The following is a 20,216-nucleotide window of genomic DNA, read 5'->3' as shown; positions in this document are numbered from 1 at the left end:
CTTGCTGTACCTGTATACTAACTTTTTGTGTTTCATGCACAAGGACCCCCAGGTCCCTCTGTACTGCAGCATTTTTTCTCCATTTAAATTATAATTTGTTTTTCTATTTTTTCTGCCGAAGTAGATAACCTCACATTTTCCCACATTATACTCCATCTGCCAATTTTTTGTCCATTCACTTAGCCTGTCTCTATCCCTTTACAGATGTTTTGTGTCCTCCTCACAATTTGCTTTCCCACCCACCTTTGTATCATCAGCAAACTTGGCTACATTACACTCGGTCCCTTCATCCAAGTCATTAATATAGGTTGTAAATAGTTGAGGCCCCAGCACCAATCCCTGCGGCACCCCACTAGTTACTGTTTGCCAACCGGAAAACAACCCATTTATCCCGACTCTATGTTTTCTGTTAGTTAGCCAATCCTCTATCCATGCTAATATATTACCCCCAACCCCGTGAACTTTTATCTTGTGCAGTAACCTTTTATGTGGCACCTTATTGAATGCCTTCTGGAAATCCAAATACACCACATCCACTGGTTCCCCCTTATCCACCCTGCTCGTTACATCCTCAAAGAACTCCAGCAAATTTGTCAAACATGATTTCCCTTTCATAAAACCATGTTGACATTGCTTGATTGAATCATGCTTTTCCAAATGTCCTGCTACTGCTTCCTTAATAATGGACTCCAGCATTTTTCCAACGTCAGATGGTTAGGCTAACCGGTCTATCTTTCTATCTGCTTTCTGTCTGCCTCCTTTTTTTTTAAATAGTGGTATTACATTTGCGGTTTTCCAATCCGCTGGGACCTCCCCAGAATCCAGGGAATTTTGATAGATTACAACCAATCTTTGCAGCCACTTATTTTAAGACCCTAGGATGCAAGCCATCAGGTCCAGGGGACTTGTCTGCCTTTGGTCCCATTATATCACCGAGTACTACTTCAATAGTGATAGTGATTGTATTAAGTTCCTCCCTACCTATAGCCCCTTTGATTATCCACTATTGGGATGTTTTTAGTGTCTTCTATCGTGAAGATCGATACAAAATATTTGTTCAATGTCTCTGCCATTTCCGTGTTCCCCATTATTAATTCCCCAGTCTCATCCTCCAGGGGACCAACATTTACTTTAGCCACTCTTTTCCTTTTTATGTACCTGTAGAAACTCTTACTATCTGTCTTTATATTTCATGCGAGTTTACTTTCATAAACTCTTTTAATTTTTTAGTCGTTCTTTGCTGGTTTTTAAAAGTTTCCCAATGCTCTGGCCTCCCACTAGTCTTGGCCACATTGTATGCCCTTATTTTCAATTTGATACCATCCCTTATTTCCTTAGTTTGCCATGGATGGTTATCCCTTCTCTTAGTCTTTCCTTCTCATTGGAATATATTTTTGTTGCGAGTTATGAAATATCTCCTTAAGTGTCTGCCACTGCTCATCAACCGTCCCACACCTCAATCTATTTTCCCAGACCACTTTAGCCAACTCTGCCTTCATACCTTTGTAGTCTCCTTTATTTAAGCTTAGGACACTGGTTTGAGATCCAACTTTCTCACCCTCCAATTGAATTTGAAATTCAACCGTGTTATGGTCACTCATTCCTAGCGGATCCTTTACTAGGAGATCATTTATTAATCCTGTCTCATTACACAGTACCAGCTCTAAGATGGCCTGCTCTCTGGTTGGTTCTGCAATGTATTGTTTCAAGGAAACTATCCTGGATACACTCTATGAACTCTTCCTCAAGGCTACCCTGGCCAATTTGCTTTGTCCAATCAATATGAAGGTTAAAATTGCCCATGATTATTGCCATTCCTTTTTTACAACCTGCTTTATTTCTTGATTTATACTCTGTCCAACAGTGTAGCTACTGTTAGGGGGCCTATAGACTGCACCCACCAGCGACTTTTTCCCCTTATTATTCCTTATCTCCACCCAAACTGATCCAACATCTTGATCTTCTGAGCCAATATCGTTTCTCACTAACGCACTGACCATCCTTTATTAACACAGCTACCCCACCTCCTTTTCCTTTTGTCTGTCCTTCCGAATTGTCAAATACACTGAATATTTAGTTCCCAGCCTTGGTCACCTTGCAACCACGTCTCTGCAATGACCATCAGATCATAGTCATTTGTATCTATTTGTGCCGCCAACTCATCTATTTTGTTACGAATGCTACGTGCATTCAGATAAAGAGCTTTTAAATTTGTTTTTTTACCATTTTTTCCAGCTTTGACCCCACTTTCTGATTCATGTTTATGTTTATACACTGTCTCGTCCTGTCACGCTCTGGTTTTCATTTCCCCCAGTGCTACCCTGCTCTATCGCCTTCTCCTTATTCTTTGACTTTTTAAATTTCTGTTCACCTGAACCCCCCACCCCCTCTAGTATTTAGTTTAAAGCCCTCTCTACAGCCCTAGTTATTCGATTCACCAAGCCCCTAGTCCCAGCACGGTCTAAGTGGAGCCCGTCCCAATGGAACAGCTCCTTACCCGAGTACTGGTGCCAGTGCCCCAGGAACCAAAACCCATTTCTCCCGCACCAGTCTTTCTGTGAGCAATGCCACAGAAGAGATGTTAGTAAAAATAATGATGATAAATTCAAATTCATCAGTGTCAACGAAGTAGTTTCAATGTAATTGTTATTTAGTTTCCTTTCATACTGTAACCTTCCTCCGCCAGTCTTTAAAAAAGAGAACTCAAGCAACACATTTTTCTGGACAAAAACTAACTTCCATTTCGAGATTCAGTGGGCTGTTTTTGATTGACAATCTGTCATCCTCCTACCTTCGCCAGAAGAAATCCCTCTGAGAAAAGCATAATTTCACAGATTTGCTGAAGGTCAGGGACAATCACCACCACGGGCCTGAAGAGAGCTTTCACTGATTCCGGCAACTCTGTACGCCCAGCATAACCAGGATTCATGGTGATAAATATACCAATCCGACTATCCAAAGAAATCTCCTGCCCTTCAAACTACATGAACAAAACCAGGGAGAATGCAAGAAAAATAGACAAGAGGTCAGCACTATAATAATAAGTACGAGTGCCTACATAACAGATGATCACATCATGCTTACACAACTAAAATTGGATAGTCTCTGTGAAGCCAGCGCGAGAAGTCGTATTTCAAAGTCAGGCTGAGCACACAGACAATTGTTTTGTATCGATGTTGCTTCCATAAATGATCTCCTCATGCATTAGACCAGCAAGTGCTTGAAATAAAATCTACAGCGAGACAGACTGTAGAGCGAGACAGACTGTAGAGCGAGACAGACTGTAGGGCGAGAGATTGTAGGGCGAGAGATTGTAGAGCGAGAGATTGTAGAGCGAGAGATTGTAGAGCGAGAGATTGTAGAGCGAGAGATTGTAGAGCGAGAGATTGTAGGGCGAGAGATTGTAGGGCGAGAGATTGTAGGGCGAGAGATTGTAGGGCGAGAGATTGTAGGGCGAGAGATTGTAGGGCGAGGGATTGTAGGGCGAGGGATTGTAGAGCGAGAGATTGTAGAGCGAGAGATTGTAGGGCGAGGGATTGTAGAGCGAGAGCTTGTAGAGCGAGAGATTGTAGAGCGAGAGATTGTAGAGCGAGAGATTGTAGAGCGAGAGATTGTAGAGCGAGAGATTGTAGAGCGAGAGATTGTAGGGCGAGGGATTGTAGGGCGAGGGATTGTAGAGCGAGGGATTGTAGAGCGAGAGATTGCAGAGCGAGAGATTGTAGAGCGAGAGATTGTAGGGCGAGAGATTGTAGGGCGAGGGCTAGTAGGGGGAAAGATTGTAGGCCGAGAGATTGTAGAGCGAGGGATTGTAGAGCGAGAGATTGTAGAGCGAGGGATTGTAGAGCGAGAGATTGTAGGGCGAGGGATTGTAGGGCGAGGGATTGTAGAGCGAGAGATTGTAGAGCGAGAGAGATTGTAGAGCGAGAGATTGTAGGGCGAGGGATTGTAGAGCGAGGGATTGTAGGGCGAGAGATTGTAGGGCGAGAGATTGTAGGGCGAGGGATTGTAGAGCGAGGGATTGTAGGGCGAGAGATTGTAGGGCGAGAGATTGTAGAGCGAGGGATTGTAGGGCGAGGGATTGTAGAGCGAGAGATTGTAGAGCGAGAGATTGTAGAGCGAGAGATTGTAGGGCGAGGGATTGTGGAGCGAGAGATTGTAGAGCGAGGGATTGTAGAGCGAGAGATTGTAGAGCGAGGGATTGTAGGGCGAGGGATTGTAGAGCGAGAGATTGTAGAGCGAGGGATTGTAGAGCGAGGGATTGTAGGGCGAGGGATTGTAGAGCGAGGGATTGTAGGGCGAGAGATTGTAGGGCGAGAGATTGTAGGGCGAGAGATTGTAGGGCGAGGGATTGTAGAGCGAGGGATTGTAGGGCGAGAGATTGTAGGGCGAGGGATTGTAGAGCGAGGGATTGTAGGGCGAGAGATTGTAGGGCGAGGGATTGTAGAGCGAGGGATTGTAGGGCGAGGGATTGTAGAGCGAGGGATTGTAGAGCGAGAGATTGTAGGGCGAGAGATTGTAGGGCGAGAGATTGTAGAGCGAGGGATTGTAGGGCGAGGGATTGTAGAGCGAGAGATTGTAGGGCGAGAGATTGTAGGGCGAGAGATTGTAGAGCGAGAGATTGTAGGGCGAGAGATTGTAGGGCGAGAGATTGTAGGGCGAGGGATTGTAGAGCGAGGGATTGTAGGGCGAGAGATTGTAGGGCGAGAGATTGTAGGGCGAGAGATTGTAGGGCGAGGGATTGTAGAGCGAGAGATTGTAGGGCGAGAGATTGTAGGGCGAGAGATTGTAGGGCGAGAGATTGTAGGGCGAGGGATTGTAGAGCGAGAGATTGTAGAGCGAGAGATTGTAGAGCGAGAGATTGTAGAGCGAGAGATTGTAGAGCGAGAGATTGTAGGGCGAGAGAGATTGTAGGGCGAGAGAGATTGTAGAGCGAGAGATTGTAGAGCGAGAGATTGTAGAGCGAGAGATTGTAGAGCGAGGGATTGTAGAGCGAGGGATTGTAGGGCGAGAGATTGTAGAGCGAGGGATTGTAGAGCGAGGGATTGTAGGGCGAGAGATTGTAGGGCGAGGGATTGTAGAGCGAGGGATTGTAGAGCGAGGGATTGTAGGGCGAGAGATTGTAGAGCGAGGGATTGTAGAGCGAGGGATTGTAGAGCGAGAGATTGTAGAGCGAGAGAGATTGTAGAGCGAGAGATTGTAGGGCGAGGGATTGTAGGGCGAGGGATTGTAGGGCGAGGAATTGTAGAGCGAGGGATTGTAGAGCGAGGGATTGTAGAGCGAGGGATTGTAGAGCGAGGGATTGTAGAGCGAGGGATTGTAGAGCGAGAGATTGTAGAGCGAGGGATTGTAGAGCGAGAGATTGTATGGCGAGGGATTGTAGGGCGAGAGATTGTAGGGCGAGGGATTGTAGAGCGAGAGATTGTAGGGCGAGGGATTGTAGGGCGAGGGATTGTAGGGCGAGGGATTGTAGAGCGAGGGATTGTAGAGCGAGAGATTGTAGAGCGAGAGATTGTAGAGCGAGGGATTGTAGGGCGAGAGATTGTAGAGCGAGGGATTGTAGAGCGAGAGATTGTAGAGCGAGGGATTGTAGGGCGAGGGATTGTAGAGCGAGAGATTGTAGAGCGAGAGATTGTAGAGCGAGGGATTGTAGGGCGAGGGATTGTAGGGCGAGGGATTGTAGGGCGAGGGATTGTAGAGCGAGAGATTGTAGGGCGAGGGATTGTAGGGCGAGGGATTGTAGAGCGAGGGATTGTAGAGCGAGAGATTGTAGAGCGAGAGATTGTAGAGCGAGAGATTGTAGAGCGAGGGATTGTAGGGCGAGAGATTGTAGAGCGAGGGATTGTAGAGCGAGAGATTGTAGAGCGAGGGATTGTAGGGCGAGGGATTGTAGGGCGAGGGATTGTAGAGCGAGAGATTGTAGAGCGAGGGATTGTAGAGCGAGAGATTGTAGAGCGAGGGATTGTAGAGCGAGGGATTGTAGGGCGAGGGATTGTAGAGCGAGGGATTGTAGAGCGAGAGATTGTAGAGCGAGAGATTGTAGAGCGAGGGATTGTAGGGCGAGAGATTGTAGAGCGAGGGATTGTAGAGCGAGAGATTGTAGAGCGAGGGATTGTAGAGCGAGGGATTGTAGAGCGAGGGATTGTAGGGCGAGGGATTGTAGGGCGAGGGATTGTAGGGCGAGAGATTGTAGGGCGAGAGATTGTAGAGCGAGGGATTGTAGAGCGAGGGATTGTAGAGCGAGAGATTGTAGAGCGAGGGATTGTAGGGCGAGGGATTGTAGGGCGAGGGATTGTAGAGCGAGAGATTGTAGGGCGAGGGATTGTAGAGCGAGAGATTGTAGGGCGAGAGATTGTAGGGCGAGAGATTGTAGAGCGAGAGATTGTAGAGCGAGAGATTGTAGGGCGAGAGATTGCAGGGCGAGGGATTGTAGGGCGAGAGATTGTAGAGCGAGAGATTGTAGGGCGAGGGATTGTAGGGCGAGGGATTGTAGAGCGAGAGATTGTAGAGCGAGGGATTGTAGAGCGAGGGATTGTAGAGCGAGGGATTGTAGAGCGAGAGATTGTAGGGCGAGGGATTGTAGGGCGAGGGATTGTAGGGCGAGGGATTGTAGAGCGAGGGATTGTAGAGCGAGGGATTGTAGAGCGAGAGATTGTAGAGCGAGAGATTGTAGGGCGAGGGATTGTAGAGCGAGAGATTGTAGGGCGAGAGATTGTAGAGCGAGAGATTGTAGGGCGAGAGATTGTAGGGCGAGAGATTGTAGAGCGAGGGATTGTAGAGCGAGAGATTGTAGAGCGAGGGATTGTAGGGCGAGGGATTGTAGGGCGAGGGATTGTAGAGCGAGGGATTGTAGAGCGAGAGATTGTAGGGCGAGAGATTGTAGGGCGAGAGATTGTAGAGCGAGGGATTGTAGAGCGAGAGAGATTGTAGAGCGAGAGATTGTAGGGCGAGGGATTGGAGGGCGAGGGATTGTAGAGCGAGGGATTGTAGGGCGAGAGATTGTAGGGCGAGGGATTGTAGAGCGAGAGATTGTAGGGCGAGGGATTGTAGGGCGAGAGATTGTAGGGCGAGAGATTGTAGAGCGAGGGATTGTAGAGCGAGAGATTGTAGGGCGAGAGATTGTAGAGCGAGAGATTGTGGGGCGAGAGATTGTAGCGCGAGAGATTGTAGGGCGAGAGATTGTAGGGCGAGGGATTGTAGGGCGAGAGATTGTAGGGCGAGGGATTGTAGAGCGAGAGATTGTAGGGCGAGGGATTGTAGGGCGAGAGATTGTAGGGCGAGGGATTGTAGGGCGAGAGATTGTAGAGCGAGGGATTGTAGGGCGAGAGATTGTAGAGCGAGGGATTGTAGAGCGAGAGATTGTAGGGCGAGGGATTGTAGAGCGAGGGATTGTAGAGCGAGAGATTGTAGAGCGAGAGATTGTAGGGCGAGGGATTGTAGGGCGAGAGATTGTAGGGCGAGGGATTGTAGGGCGAGAGATTGTAGAGCGAGGGATTGTAGAGCGAGAGATTGTAGAGCGAGAGATTGTAGAGCGAGGGATTGTAGAGCGAGGGATTGTAGAGCGAGAGATTGTAGGGCGAGGGATTGTAGAGCGAGAGATTGTAGAGCGAGAGATTGTAGAGCGAGCGATTGTAGAGCGAGAGATTGTAGAGCGAGAGAGATTGTAGAGCGAGAGATTGTAGGGCGAGGGATTGTAGAGCGAGAGATTGTAGGGCGAGGGATTGTAGAGCGAGGGATTGTAGGGCGAGAGATTGTAGGGCGAGAGATTGTAGAGCGAGGGATTGTAGGGCGAGGGATTGTAGGGCGAGGGATTGTAGAGCGAGAGACTGTAGAGCGAGAGAGATTGTAGAGCGAGAGATTGTAGGGCGAGGGATTGTAGAGCGAGGGATTGTAGGGCGAGAGATTGTAGGGCGAGAGATTGTAGGGCGAGGGATTGTAGAGCGAGGGATTGTAGGGCGAGAGATGGTAGGGCGAGAGATTGTAGAGCGAGGGATTGTAGGGCGAGGGATTGTAGAGCGAGGGATTGTAGAGCGAGGGATTGTAGGGCGAGGGATTGTAGGGCGAGGGATTGTAGAGCGAGGGATTGTAGAGCGAGGGATTGTAGAGCGAGAGATTGTAGAGCGAGAGATTGTAGGGCGAGGGATTGTAGAGCGAGAGATTGTAGGGCGAGAGATTGTAGGGCGAGAGATTGTAGGGCGAGAGATTGTAGGGCGAGAGATTGTAGGGCGAGAGATTGTAGAGCGAGGGATTGTAGAGCGAGGGATTGTAGGGCGAGGGATTGTAGGGCGAGGGATTGTAGAGCGAGGGATTGTAGAGCGAGAGATTGTAGGGCGAGAGATTGTAGGGCGAGAGATTGTAGAGCGAGGGATTGTAGAGCGAGAGAGATTGGAGAGCGAGAGATTGTAGGGCGAGGGATTGTAGAGTGAGAGATTGTAGGGCGAGGGATTGTAGAGCGAGGGATTGTAGGGCGAGAGATTGTAGGGCGAGGGATTGTAGAGCGAGAGATTGTAGGGCGAGGGATTGTAGGGCGAGAGATTGTAGGGCGAGAGATTGTAGAGCGAGGGATTGTAGAGCGAGAGATTGTAGGGCGAGAGATTGTAGAGCGAGAGATTGTGGGGCGAGAGATTGTAGCGCGAGAGATTGTAGGGCGAGAGATTGTAGGGCGAGGGATTGTAGAGCGAGAGATTGTAGGGCGAGGGATTGTAGGGCGAGAGATTGTAGGGCGAGGGATTGTAGGGCGAGAGATTGTAGAGCGAGGGATTGTAGGGCGAGAGATTGTAGAGCGAGAGATTGTAGAGCGAGGGATTGTAGAGCGAGAGATTGTAGGGCGAGGGATTGTAGAGCGAGGGATTGTAGAGCGAGAGATTGTAGAGCGAGAGATTGTAGGGCGAGGGATTGTAGGGCGAGAGATTGTAGGGTGAGGGATTGTAGGGCGAGAGATTGTAGAGCGAGGGATTGTAGGGCGAGGGATTGTAGAGCGAGAGATTGTAGAGCGAGAGATTGTAGAGCGAGAGATTGTAGAGCGAGGGATTGTAGAGCGAGAGATTGTAGGGCGAGGGATTGTAGAGCGAGAGATTGTAGAGCGAGAGATTGTAGAGCGAGGGATTGTAGAGCGAGAGATTGTAGAGCGAGAGAGATTGTAGAGCGAGAGATTGTAGGGCGAGGGATTGTAGAGCGAGAGATTGTAGGGCGAGGGATTGTAGAGCGAGGGATTGTAGGGCGAGAGATTGTAGGGCGAGAGATTGTAGAGCGAGGAATTGTAGGGCGAGGGATTGTAGAGCGAGAGATTGTAGAGCGAGAGAGATTGTAGAGCGAGAGATTGTAGGGCGAGGGATTGTAGAGCGAGGGATTGTAGGGCGAGAGATTGTAGGGCGAGAGATTGTAGGGCGAGGGATTGTAGAGCGAGGGATTGTAGGGCGAGAGATTGTAGGGCGAGAGATTGTAGGGCGAGGGATTGTAGAGCGAGAGATTGTAGAGCGAGAGATTGTAGAGCGAGAGATTGTAGAGCGAGAGATTGTAGGGCGAGGGATTGTAGAGCGAGAGATTGTAGAGCGAGGGATTGTAGAGCGAGAGATTGTAGAGCGAGAGATTGTAGGGCGAGGGATTGTAGAGCGAGAGATTGTAGAGCGAGGGATTGTAGAGCGAGGGATTGTAGGGCGAGGGATTGTAGAGCGAGGGATTGTAGGGCGAGAGATTGTAGGGCGAGAGATTGTAAGGCGAGGGATTGTAGAGCGAGGGATTGTAGGGCGAGAGATTGTAGGGCGAGGGATTGTAGAGCGAGGGATTGTAGGGCGAGAGATTGTAGGGCGAGGGATTGTAGAGCGAGGGATTGTAGGGCGAGGGATTGTAGAGCGAGGGATTGTAGAGCGAGAGATTGTAGGGCGAGAGATTGTAGGGCGAGAGATTGTAGAGCGAGGGATTGTAGGGCGAGGGATTGTAGAGCGAGAGATTGTAGGGCGAGAGATTGTAGGGCGAGAGATTGTAGAGCGAGAAATTGTAGGGCGAGAGATTGTAGGGCGAGGGATTGTAGAGCGAGGGATTGTAGGGCGAGAGATTGTAGGGCGAGAGATTGTAGGGCGAGAGATTGTAGGGCGAGGGATTGTAGAGCGAGAGATTGTAGGGCGAGAGATTGTAGGGCGAGAGATTGTAGGGCGAGAGATTGTAGGGCGAGAGATTGTAGGGCGAGGGATTGTAGAGCGAGAGATTGTAGAGCGAGAGATTGTAGAGCGAGAGATTGTAGGGCGAGAGAGATTGTAGGGCGAGAGAGATTGTAGAGCGAGAGATTGTAGAGCGAGAGATTGTAGAGCGAGAGATTGTAGAGCGAGGGATTGTAGAGCGAGGGATTGTAGGGCGAGAGATTGTAGAGCGAGGGATTGTAGAGCGAGGGATTGTAGGGCGAGAGATTGTAGGGCGAGGGATTGTAGAGCGAGGGATTGTAGAGCGAGGGATTGTAGAGCGAGGGATTGTAGGGCGAGAGATTGTAGAGCGAGGGATTGTAGAGCGAGGGATTGTAGAGCGAGAGATTGTAGAGCGAGAGAGATTGTAGAGCGAGAGATTGTAGGGCGAGGGATTGTAGGGCGAGGAATTGTAGAGCGAGGGATTGTAGAGCGAGGGATTGTAGAGCGAGGGATTGTAGAGCGAGGGATTGTAGAGCGAGGGATTGTAGAGCGAGGGATTGTAGAGCGAGGGATTGTAGAGCGAGAGATTGTAGGGCGAGGGATTGTAGGGCGAGAGATTGTAGGGCGAGGGATTGTAGAGCGAGAGATTGTAGGGCGAGGGATTGTAGGGCGAGGGATTGTAGAGCGAGGGATTGTAGAGCGAGAGATTGTAGAGCGAGAGATTGTAGAGCGAGGGATTGTAGAGCGAGGGATTGTAGAGCGAGAGATTGTAGAGCGAGGGATTGTAGGGCGAGGGATTGTAGAGCGAGAGATTGTAGAGCGAGAGATTGTAGAGCGAGGGATTGTAGGGCGAGGGATTGTAGGGCGAGGGATTGTAGAGCGAGAGATTATAGGGCGAGGGATTGTAGGGCGAGGGATTGTAGAGCGAGGGATTGTAGAGCGAGAGATTGCAGAGCGAGAGATTGTAGAGCGAGGGATTGTAGGGCGAGAGATTGTAGAGCGAGGGATTGTAGAGCGAGAGATTGTAGAGCGAGGGATTGTAGGGCGAGGGATTGTAGAGCGAGGGATTGTAGAGCGAGGGATTGTAGGGCGAGGGATTGTAGAGCGAGGGATTGTAGAGCGAGAGATTGTAGAGCGAGGGATTGTAGGGCGAGAGATTGTAGGGCGAGGGATTGTAGAGCGAGAGATTGTAGAGCGAGGGATTGTAGAGCGAGGGATTGTAGAGCGAGGGATTGTAGGGCGAGGGATTGTAGGGCGAGGGATTGTAGGGCGAGGGATTGTAGGGCGAGAGATTGTAGGGCGAGAGATTGTAGAGCGAGGGATTGTAGGGCGAGGGATTGTAGAGCGAGAGATTGTAGAGCGAGAGATTGTAGAGCGAGAGATTGTAGAGCGAGGGATTGTAGGGCGAGAGATTGTAGAGCGAGGGATTGTAGGGCGAGAGATTGTAGGGCGAGGGATTGTAGGGCGAGAGATTGTAGGGCGAGGGATTGTAGGGCGAGAGATTGTAGAGCGAGAGATTGTAGAGCGAGGGATTGTAGGGCGAGGGATTGTAGGGCGAGAGATTGTAGAGCGAGAGATTGTACAGCGAGAGATTGTAGAGCGAGAGATTGTAGGGCGAGGGATTGTAGGGTGAGGGATGGCAGGGCGAGGGATTGTAGAGCGAGGGATTGTAGGGCGAGAGATTGTAGAGCGAGGGATTGTAGGGCGAGAGATTGTAGGGCGAGGGATTGTAGAGCGAGAGATTGTAGGGCGAGGGATTGTAGAGCGAGAGATTGTAGAGCGAGAGATTGTAGAGCGAGAGATTGTAGAGCGAGGGATTGTAGGGCGAGAGATTGTAGAGCGAGGGATTGTAGGGCGAGAGATTGTAGTGCGAGGGATTGTAGTGCGAGGGATTGTAGAGCGAGAGATTGTAGAGCGAGAGATTGTAGAGCGAGAGATTGTAGAGCGAGAGATTGTAGGGCGAGAGGGATTGTAGGGCGAGGGATTGTAGGGCGAGAGATTGTAGGGCGAGGGATTGTAGGGCGAGAGATTGTAGGGCGAGAGATTGTAGGGCGAGGGATTGTAGGGCGAGGGATTGTAGGGCGAGAGATTGTAGGGCGAGAGATTGTAGGGCGAGGGATTGTAGAGCGAGGGATTGTAGGGCGAAGGATTGTAGAGCGAGGGATTGTAGAGCGAGAGATTGTAGGGCGAGGGATTGTAGGGCGAGGGATTGTAGGGCGAGAGATTGTAGGGCGAGAGATTGTAGGGCGAGAGATTGTAGGGCGAGAGATTGTAGGGCGAGGGATTGTAGGGCGAGAGATTGTAGGGCGAGAGATTGTAGAGCGAGGGATTGTAGAGCGAGGGATTGTAGAGCGAGAGATTGTAGGGCGAGGGATTGTAGAGCGAGAGATTGTAGGGCGAGAGATTGTAGGGCGAGAGATTGTAGGGCGAGGGATTGTAGAGCGAGGGATTGTAGGGCGAGGGATTGTAGGGCGAGGGATTGTAGGGCGAGGGATTGTAGAGCGAGGGATTGTAGGGCGAGGGATTGTAGAGCGAGAGATTGTAGGGCGATGGATTGTAGAGCGAGGGATTGTAGGGCGAGAGATTGTAGAGCGAGAGATTGTAGGGCGAGGGATTGTAGGGCGAGAGATTGTAGAGCGAGGGATTGTAGAGCGAGGGATTGTAGGGCGAGAGATTGTAGAGCGAGAGATTGTAGAGCGAGAGATTGTAGAGCGAGAGATTGTAGGGCGAGGGATTGTAGGGCGAGGGATTGTAGGGCGAGGGATTGTAGAGCGAGGGATTGTAGGGCGAGAGATTGTAGAGCGAGGGATTGTAGGGCGAGAGATTGTAGGGCGAGGGATTGTAGAGCGAGAGATTGTACAGCGAGAGATTGTAGAGCGAGAGATTGTAGAGCGAGGGATTGTAGGGCGAGAGATTGTAGAGCGAGGGATTGTAGGGCGAGAGATTGTAGTGCGAGGGATTGTAGAGCGAGAGATTGTAGAGCGAGAGATTGTAGAGCGAGAGATTGTAGGGCGAGAGATTGTAGAGCGAGAGATTGTAGGGCGAGGGATTGTTGGGCGAGGGATTGTAGGGCGAGAGATTGTAGGGCGAGGGATTGTAGGGCGAGAGATTGTAGGGCGAGAGATTGTAGAGCGAGAGATTGTAGGGCGAGAGATTGTAGGGCGAGAGATTGTAGGGCGAGGGATTGTAGAGCGAGAGATTGTAGGGCGAGGGATTGTAGGGCGAGAGATTGTAGGGCGAGGGATTGTAGGGCGAGAGATTGTAGAGCGAGGGATTGTAGGGCGAGAGATTGTAGAGCGAGGGATTGTAGAGCGAGAGATTGTAGGGCGAGGGATTGTAGAGCGAGGGATTGTAGAGCGAGAGATTGTAGAGCGAGAGATTGTAGGGCGAGGGATTGTAGGGCGAGAGATTGTAGGGCGAGGGATTGTAGGGCGAGAGATTGTAGAGCGAGGGATTGTAGGGCGAGGGATTGTAGAGCGAGAGATTGTAGAGCGAGAGATTGTAGAGCGAGAGATTGTAGAGCGAGGGATTGTAGAGCGAGAGATTGTAGGGCGAGGGATTGTAGAGCGAGAGATTGTAGAGCGAGAGATTGTAGAGCGAGGGATTGTAGAGCGAGAGATTGTAGAGCGAGAGAGTTGTAGAGCGAGAGATTGTAGGGCGAGGGATTGTAGAGCGAGAGATTGTAGGGCGAGGGATTGTAGGGCGAGGGATTGTAGGGCGAGAGATTGTAGGGCGAGAGATTGTAGAGCGAGGGATTGTAGGGCGAGGGATTGTAGAGCGAGAGAGATTGTAGAGCGAGAGATTGTAGGGCGAGGGATTGTAGAGCGAGGGATTGTAGGGCGAGAGATTGTAGGGCGAGAGATTGTAGGGCGAGGGATTGTAGAGCGAGGGATTGTAGGGCGAGAGATTGTAGGGCGAGAGATTGTAGGGCGAGGGATTGTAGGGCGAGGGATTGTAGAGCGAGAGATTGTAGAGCGAGAGATTGTAGAGCGAGAGATTGTAGAGCGAGAGATTGTAGGGCGAGGGATTGTGGAGCGAGAGATTGTAGAGCGAGAGATTGTAGAGCGAGAGATTGTAGGGCGAGGGATTGTAGAGCGAGAGATTGTAGAGCGAGGGATTGTAGGGCGAGGGATTGTAGAGCGAGGGATTGTAGGGCGAGAGATTGTAGGGCGAGAGATTGTAGGGCGAGAGATTGTAGGGCGAGGGATTGTAGAGCGAGGGATTGTAGGGCGAGAGATTGTAGGGCGAGGGATTGTAGAGCGAGGGATTGTAGGGCGAGGGATTGTAGGGCGAGGGATTGTAGAGCGAGGGATTGTAGGGCGAGGGATTGTAGAGCGAGGGATTGTAGAGCGAGAGATTGTAGGGCGAGAGATTGTAGGGCGAGAGATTGTAGAGCGAGGGATTGTAGGGCGAGGGATTGTAGAGCGAGAGATTGTAGGGCGAGAGATTGTAGGGCGAGAGATTGTAGAGCGAGAGATTGTAGGGCGAGAGATTGTAGGGCGAGAGATTGTAGGGCGAGGGATTGTAGAGCGAGGGATTGTAGGGCGAGAGATTGTAGGGCGAGAGATTGTAGGGCGAGAGATTGTAGGGCGAGAGATTGTAGAGCGAGAGATTGTAGAGCGAGGGATTGTAGGGCGAGGGATTGTAGGGCGAGGGATTGTAGAGCGAGAGATTGTAGGGCGAGAGATTGTAGGGCGAGAGATTGTAGAGCGAGAGATTGTAGCGCGAGAGATTGTAGGGCGAGGGATTGTAGGGCGAGAGATTGTAGAGCGAGAGATTGTAGAGCGAGAGATTGTAGGGCGAGGGATTGTAGGGCGAGGGATTGTAGAGCGAGAGATTGTAGAGCGAGGGATTGTAGAGCGAGGGATTGTAGAGCGAGGGATTGTAGAGCGAGAGATTGTAGGGCGAGAGATTGTAGAGCGAGGGATTGTAGGGCGAGGGATTGTAGGGCGAGAGATTGTAGAGCGAGAGATTGTAGAGCGAGAGATTGTAGGGCGAGGGATTGTAGGGCGAGGGATTGTAGGGCGAGGGATTGTAGGGCGAGGGATTGTAGAGCGAGAGATTGTAGGGCGAGGGATTGTAGAGCGAGAGATTGTAGGGCGAGAGATTGTAGAGCGAGAGATTGTAGCGCGAGAGATTGTAGGGCGAGGGATTGTAGGGCGAGAGATTGTAGAGCGAGAGATTGTAGAGCGAGAGATTGTAGGGCGAGGGATTGTAGGGCGAGGGATTGTAGAGCGAGAGATTGTAGAGCGAGGGATTGTAGAGCGAGGGATTGTAGAGCGAGGGATTGTAGAGCGAGAGATTGTAGGGCGAGGGATTGTAGGGCGAGGGATTGTAGAGCGAGGGATTGTAGAGCGAGGGATTGTAGAGCGAGAGATTGTAGAGCGAGAGATTGTAGGGCGAGGGATTGTAGAGCGAGAGATTGTAGGGCGAGAGATTGTAGAGCGAGAGATTGTAGGGCGAGAGATTGTTGGGCGAGAGATTGTAGAGCGAGGGATTGTAGGGCGAGAGATTGTAGGGCGAGGGATTGTAGGGCGAGAGATTGTAGGGCGAGGGATTGTAGGGCGAGAGATTGTAGAGCGAGAGATTGTAGAGCGAGAGATTGTAGAGCGAGGGATTGTAGAGCGAGAGATTGTAGGGCGAGGGATTGTAGAGCGAGAGATTGTAGGGCGAGGGATTGTAGGGCGAGAGATTGTAGGGCGAGGGATTGTAGGGCGAGAGATTGTAGAGCGAGGGATTGTAGGGCGAGGGATTGTAGAGCGAGAGATTGTAGAGCGAGAGATTGTAGAGCGAGGGATTGTAGAGCGAGAGATTGTAGGGCGAGGGATTGTAGAGCGAGAGATTGTAGAGCGAGAGATTGTAGAGCGAGGGATTGTAGAGCGAGAGAGATTGTAGAGCGAGAGATTGTAGGGCGAGGGATTGTAGAGCGAGAGATTGTAGGGCGAGGGATTGTAGAGCGAGGGATTGTAGGGCGAGAGATTGTAGGGCGAGAGATTGTAGAGCGAGGGATTGTAGGGCGAGGGATTGTAGAGCGAGAGATTGTAGAGCGAGAGAGATTGTAGGGCGAGAGATTGTAGAGCGAGGGATTGTAGGGCGAGGGATTGTAGAGCGAGAGATTGTAGAGCGAGAGAGATTGTAGGGCGAGGGATTGTAGAGCGAGGGATTGTAGGGCGAGAGATTGTAGGACGAGAGATTGTAGGGTGAGGGATTGTAGAGCGAGGGATTGTAGGGCGAGAGATTGTAGAGCGAGAGAGATTGTAGGGCGAGGGATTGTAGGGCGAGGGATTGTAGAGCGAGGGATTGTAGAGCGAGGGATTGTAGAGCGAGGGATTGTAGAGCGAGGGATTGTAGGGCGAGGGATTGTAGGGCGAGAGATTGTAGGGCGAGGGATTGTAGAGCGAGAGATTGTAGGGCGAGGGATTGTAGAGCGAGGGATTGTAGAGCGAGAGATTGTAGAGCGAGGGATTGTAGGGCGAGAGATTGTAGGGCGAGAGATTGTAGAGCGAGGGATTGTAGGGCGAGAGATTGTAGAGCGAGGGATTGTAGGGCGAGAGATTGTAGGGCGAGGGATTGTAGAGCGAGAGATTGTAGAGCGAGGGATCGTAGAGCGAGGGATTGTAGAGCGAGGGATTGTAGGGCGAGGGATTGTAGGGCGAGGGATTGTAGGGCGAGGGATTGTAGGGCGAGAGTTTGTAGAGCGAGAGATTGTAGGACGAGGGATTGTAGAGCGAGGGATTGTAGGGCGAGAGATTGTAGAGCGAGGGATTGTAGGGCGAGAGATTGTAGAGCGAGGGATTGTAGGGCGAGAGATTGTAGGGCGAGGGATTGTAGGGCGAGGGATTGTAGGGCGAGAGATTGTAGAGCGAGAGATTGTAGAGCGAGGGATTGTAGGGCGAGAGATTGTAGAGCGAGGGATTGTAGGGCGAGGGATTGTAGGGCGAGAGATTGTAGAGCGAGAGATTGTAGAGCGAGAGATTGTAGGGCGAGGGATTGTAGGGCGAGGGATTGTAGGGCGAGGGATTGTAGAGCGAGGGATTGTAGGGCGAGAGATTGTAGAGCGAGGGATTGTAGGGCGAGAGATTGTAGGGCGAGGGATTGTAGAGCGAGAGATTGTAGGGCGAGGGATTGTAGAGCGAGAGATTGTAGAGCGAGAGATTGTAGAGCGAGAGATTGTAGAGCGAGGGATTGTAGGGCGAGAGATTGTAGAGCGAGGGATTGTAGGGCGAGAGATTGTAGAGCGAGGGATTGTAGGGCGAGGGATTGTAGAGCGAGAGAGATTGTAGAGCGAGAGATTGTAGGGCGAGGGATTGTAGAGCGAGGGATTGTAGGGCGAGAGATTGTAGGGCGAGAGATTGTAGGGCGAGGGATTGTAGAGCGAGGGATTGTAGGGCGAGAGATTGTAGAGCGAGGGATTGTAGGGCGAGGGATTGTAGAGCGAGAGATTGTAGAGCGAGAGATTGTAGAGCGAGAGATTGTAGAGCGAGAGATTGTAGAGCGAGAGATTGTAGGGCGAGGGATTGTGGAGCGAGAGATTGTAGAGCGAGAGATTGTAGAGCGAGAGATTGTAGGGCGAGGGATTGTAGAGCGAGAGATTGTAGAGCGAGGGATTGTAGAGCGAGGGATTGTAGGGCGAGGGATTGTAGAGCGAGGGATTGTAGGGCGAGAGATTGTAGGGCGAGAGATTGTAGGGCGAGAGATTGTAGGGCGAGAGATTGTAGAGCGAGGGATTGTAGGGCGAGAGATTGTAGGGCGAGGGATTGTAGAGCGAGGGATTGTAGGGCGAGAGATTGTAGGGCGAGGGATTGTAGAGCGAGGGATTGTAGGGCGAGGGATTGTAGAGCGAGGGATTGTAGAGCGAGAGATTGTAGGGCGAGAGATTGTAGAGCGAGGGATTGTAGGGCGAGGGATTGTAGAGCGAGAGATTGTAGGGCGAGAGATTGTAGGGCGAGAGATTGTAGAGCGAGAGATTGTAGGGCGAGAGATTGTAGGGCGAGAGATTGTAGGGCGAGGGATTGTAGAGCGAGGGATTGTAGGGCGAGAGATTGTAGGGCGAGAGATTGCAGGGCGAGAGATTGTAGGGCGAGGGATTGTAGAGCGAGAGATTGCAGGTCGAGAGATTGCAGGGCGAGAGATTGTAGGGCGAGAGATTGTAGGGCGAGAGATTGTAGGGCGAGGGATTGTAGAGCGAGAGATTGTAGAGCGAGAGATTGTAGAGCGAGGGATTGTAGAGCGAGAGATTGTAGAGCGAGAGATTGTAGAGCGAGGGATTGTAGGGCGAGGGATTGTAGGGCGAGGGATTGTAGAGCGAGGGATTGTAGAGCGAGAGATTGTAGAGCGAGAGATTGTAGAGCGAGGGATTGTAGGGCGAGAGATTGTAGAGCGAGGGATTGTAGAGCGAGAGATTGTAGGGCGAGGGATTGTAGAGCGAGAGATTGTAGAGCGAGGGATTGTAGAGCGAGAGATTGTAGAGCGAGGGATTGTAGAGCGAGGGATTGTAGGGCGAGGGATTGTAGAGCGAGGGATTGTAGAGCGAGAGGTGGTAGAGCGAGAGATTGTAGAGCGAGGGATTGTAGGGCGAGAGATTGTAGTGCGAGGGATTGTAGAGCGAGAGATTGTAGAGCGAGGGATTGTAGAGCGAGGGATTGTAGAGCGAGGGATTGTAGGGCGAGGGATTGTAGGGCGAGGGATTGTAGGGCGAGAGATTGTAGGGCGAGAGATTGTAGGGCGAGAGATTGTAGAGCGAGGGATTGTAGAGCGAGGGATTGTAGAGCGAGAGATTGTAGAGCGAGGGATTGTAGGGCGAGGGATTGTAGGGCGAGGGATTGTAGAGCGAGAGATTGTAGGGCGAGGGATTGTAGGGCGAGAGATTGTAGGGCGAGAGATTGTAGAGCGAGAGATTGTAGCGCGAGAGATTGTAGGGCGAGGGATTGTAGGGCGAGAGATTGTAGAGCGAGAGATTGTAGGGCGAGGGATTGTAGGGCGAGGGATTGTAGAGCGAGAGATTGTAGAGCGAGGGATTGTAGAGCGAGGGATTGTAGAGCGAGGGATTGTAGGGCGAGAGATTGTAGGGCGAGGGATTGTAGGGCGAGGGATTGTAGGGCGAGGGATTGTAGAGCGAGGGATTGTAGAGCGAGGGATTGTAGAGCGAGAGATTGTAGAGCGAGAGATTGTAGGGCGAGGGATTGTAGAGCGAGAGATTGTCGGGCGAGAGATTGTAGAGCGAGGGATTGTAGGGCGAGAGATTGTAGGGCGAGGGATTGTAGGGCGAGGGATTGTAGGGCGAGAGATTGTAGAGCGAGAGATTGTAGAGCGAGGGATTGTAGGGCGAGAGATTGTAGAGCGAGGGATTGTAGGGCGAGGGATTGTAGAGCGAGAGATTGTAGAGCGAGAGATTGTAGGGCGAGGGATTGTAGGGCGAGGGATTGTAGGGCGAGGGATTGTAGAGCGAGGGATTGTAGGGCGAGAGATTGTAGAGCGAGGGATTGTAGGGCGAGAGATTGTAGGGCGAGGGATTGTAGAGCGAGAGATTGTAGGGCGAGGGATTGTAGAGCGAGAGATTGTAGAGCGAGAGATTGTAGAGCGAGAGATTGTAGAGCGAGGGATTGTAGGGCGAGAGATTGTAGAGCGAGGGATTGTAGGGCGAGAGATTGTAGAGCGAGGGATTGTAGGGCGAGGGATTGTAGAGCGAGAGAGATTGTAGAGCGAGAGATTGTAGGGCGAGGGATTGTAGAGCGAGGGATTGTAGGGCGAGAGATTGTAGGGCGAGAGATTGTAGGGCGAGGGATTGTAGAGCGAGGGATTGTAGGGCGAGAGATTGTAGAGCGAGGGATTGTAGGGCGAGGGATTGTAGGGCGAGGGATTGTAGAGCGAGAGATTGTAGAGCGAGAGATTGTTGAGCGAGAGATTGTAGGGCGAGGGATTGTGGAGCGAGGGATTGTAGAGCGAGAGATTGTAGAGCGAGAGATTGTAGAGCGAGGGATTGTAGAGCGAGGGATTGTAGGGCGAGGGATTGTAGAGCGAGGGATTGTAGGGCGAGAGATTGTAGGGCGAGAGATTGTAGGGCGAGAGATTGTAGGGCGAGAGATTGTAGGGCGAGAGATT

At 51.2% G+C, this 20,216-nt stretch overlaps 1 protein-coding gene across 2 annotated transcripts in view; it reads right to left on the bottom strand.

Annotated features, from left to right (window-relative positions):
• Window positions 1–20,216, bottom strand: part of dnah10 (dynein axonemal heavy chain 10) — a 397,024-nt gene that overhangs the window by 144,763 nt on the left and 232,045 nt on the right. For both annotated transcript variants that reach the window (XM_070888200.1, XM_070888202.1), the window contains exon 34: window positions 2,792–2,980. In XM_070888200.1, the coding sequence (XP_070744301.1) occupies window positions 2,792–2,980 (189 nt within the window). The remainder of the gene's footprint in view (window positions 1–2,791; window positions 2,981–20,216) is intronic.

Source organism: Pristiophorus japonicus, chromosome 8, assembly GCF_044704955.1.
Source record: "Pristiophorus japonicus isolate sPriJap1 chromosome 8, sPriJap1.hap1, whole genome shotgun sequence".
Taxonomy (NCBI): Eukaryota; Metazoa; Chordata; class Chondrichthyes; family Pristiophoridae; genus Pristiophorus; species Pristiophorus japonicus.
This window is presented reverse-complemented; position numbering and strand designations above follow the sequence as displayed.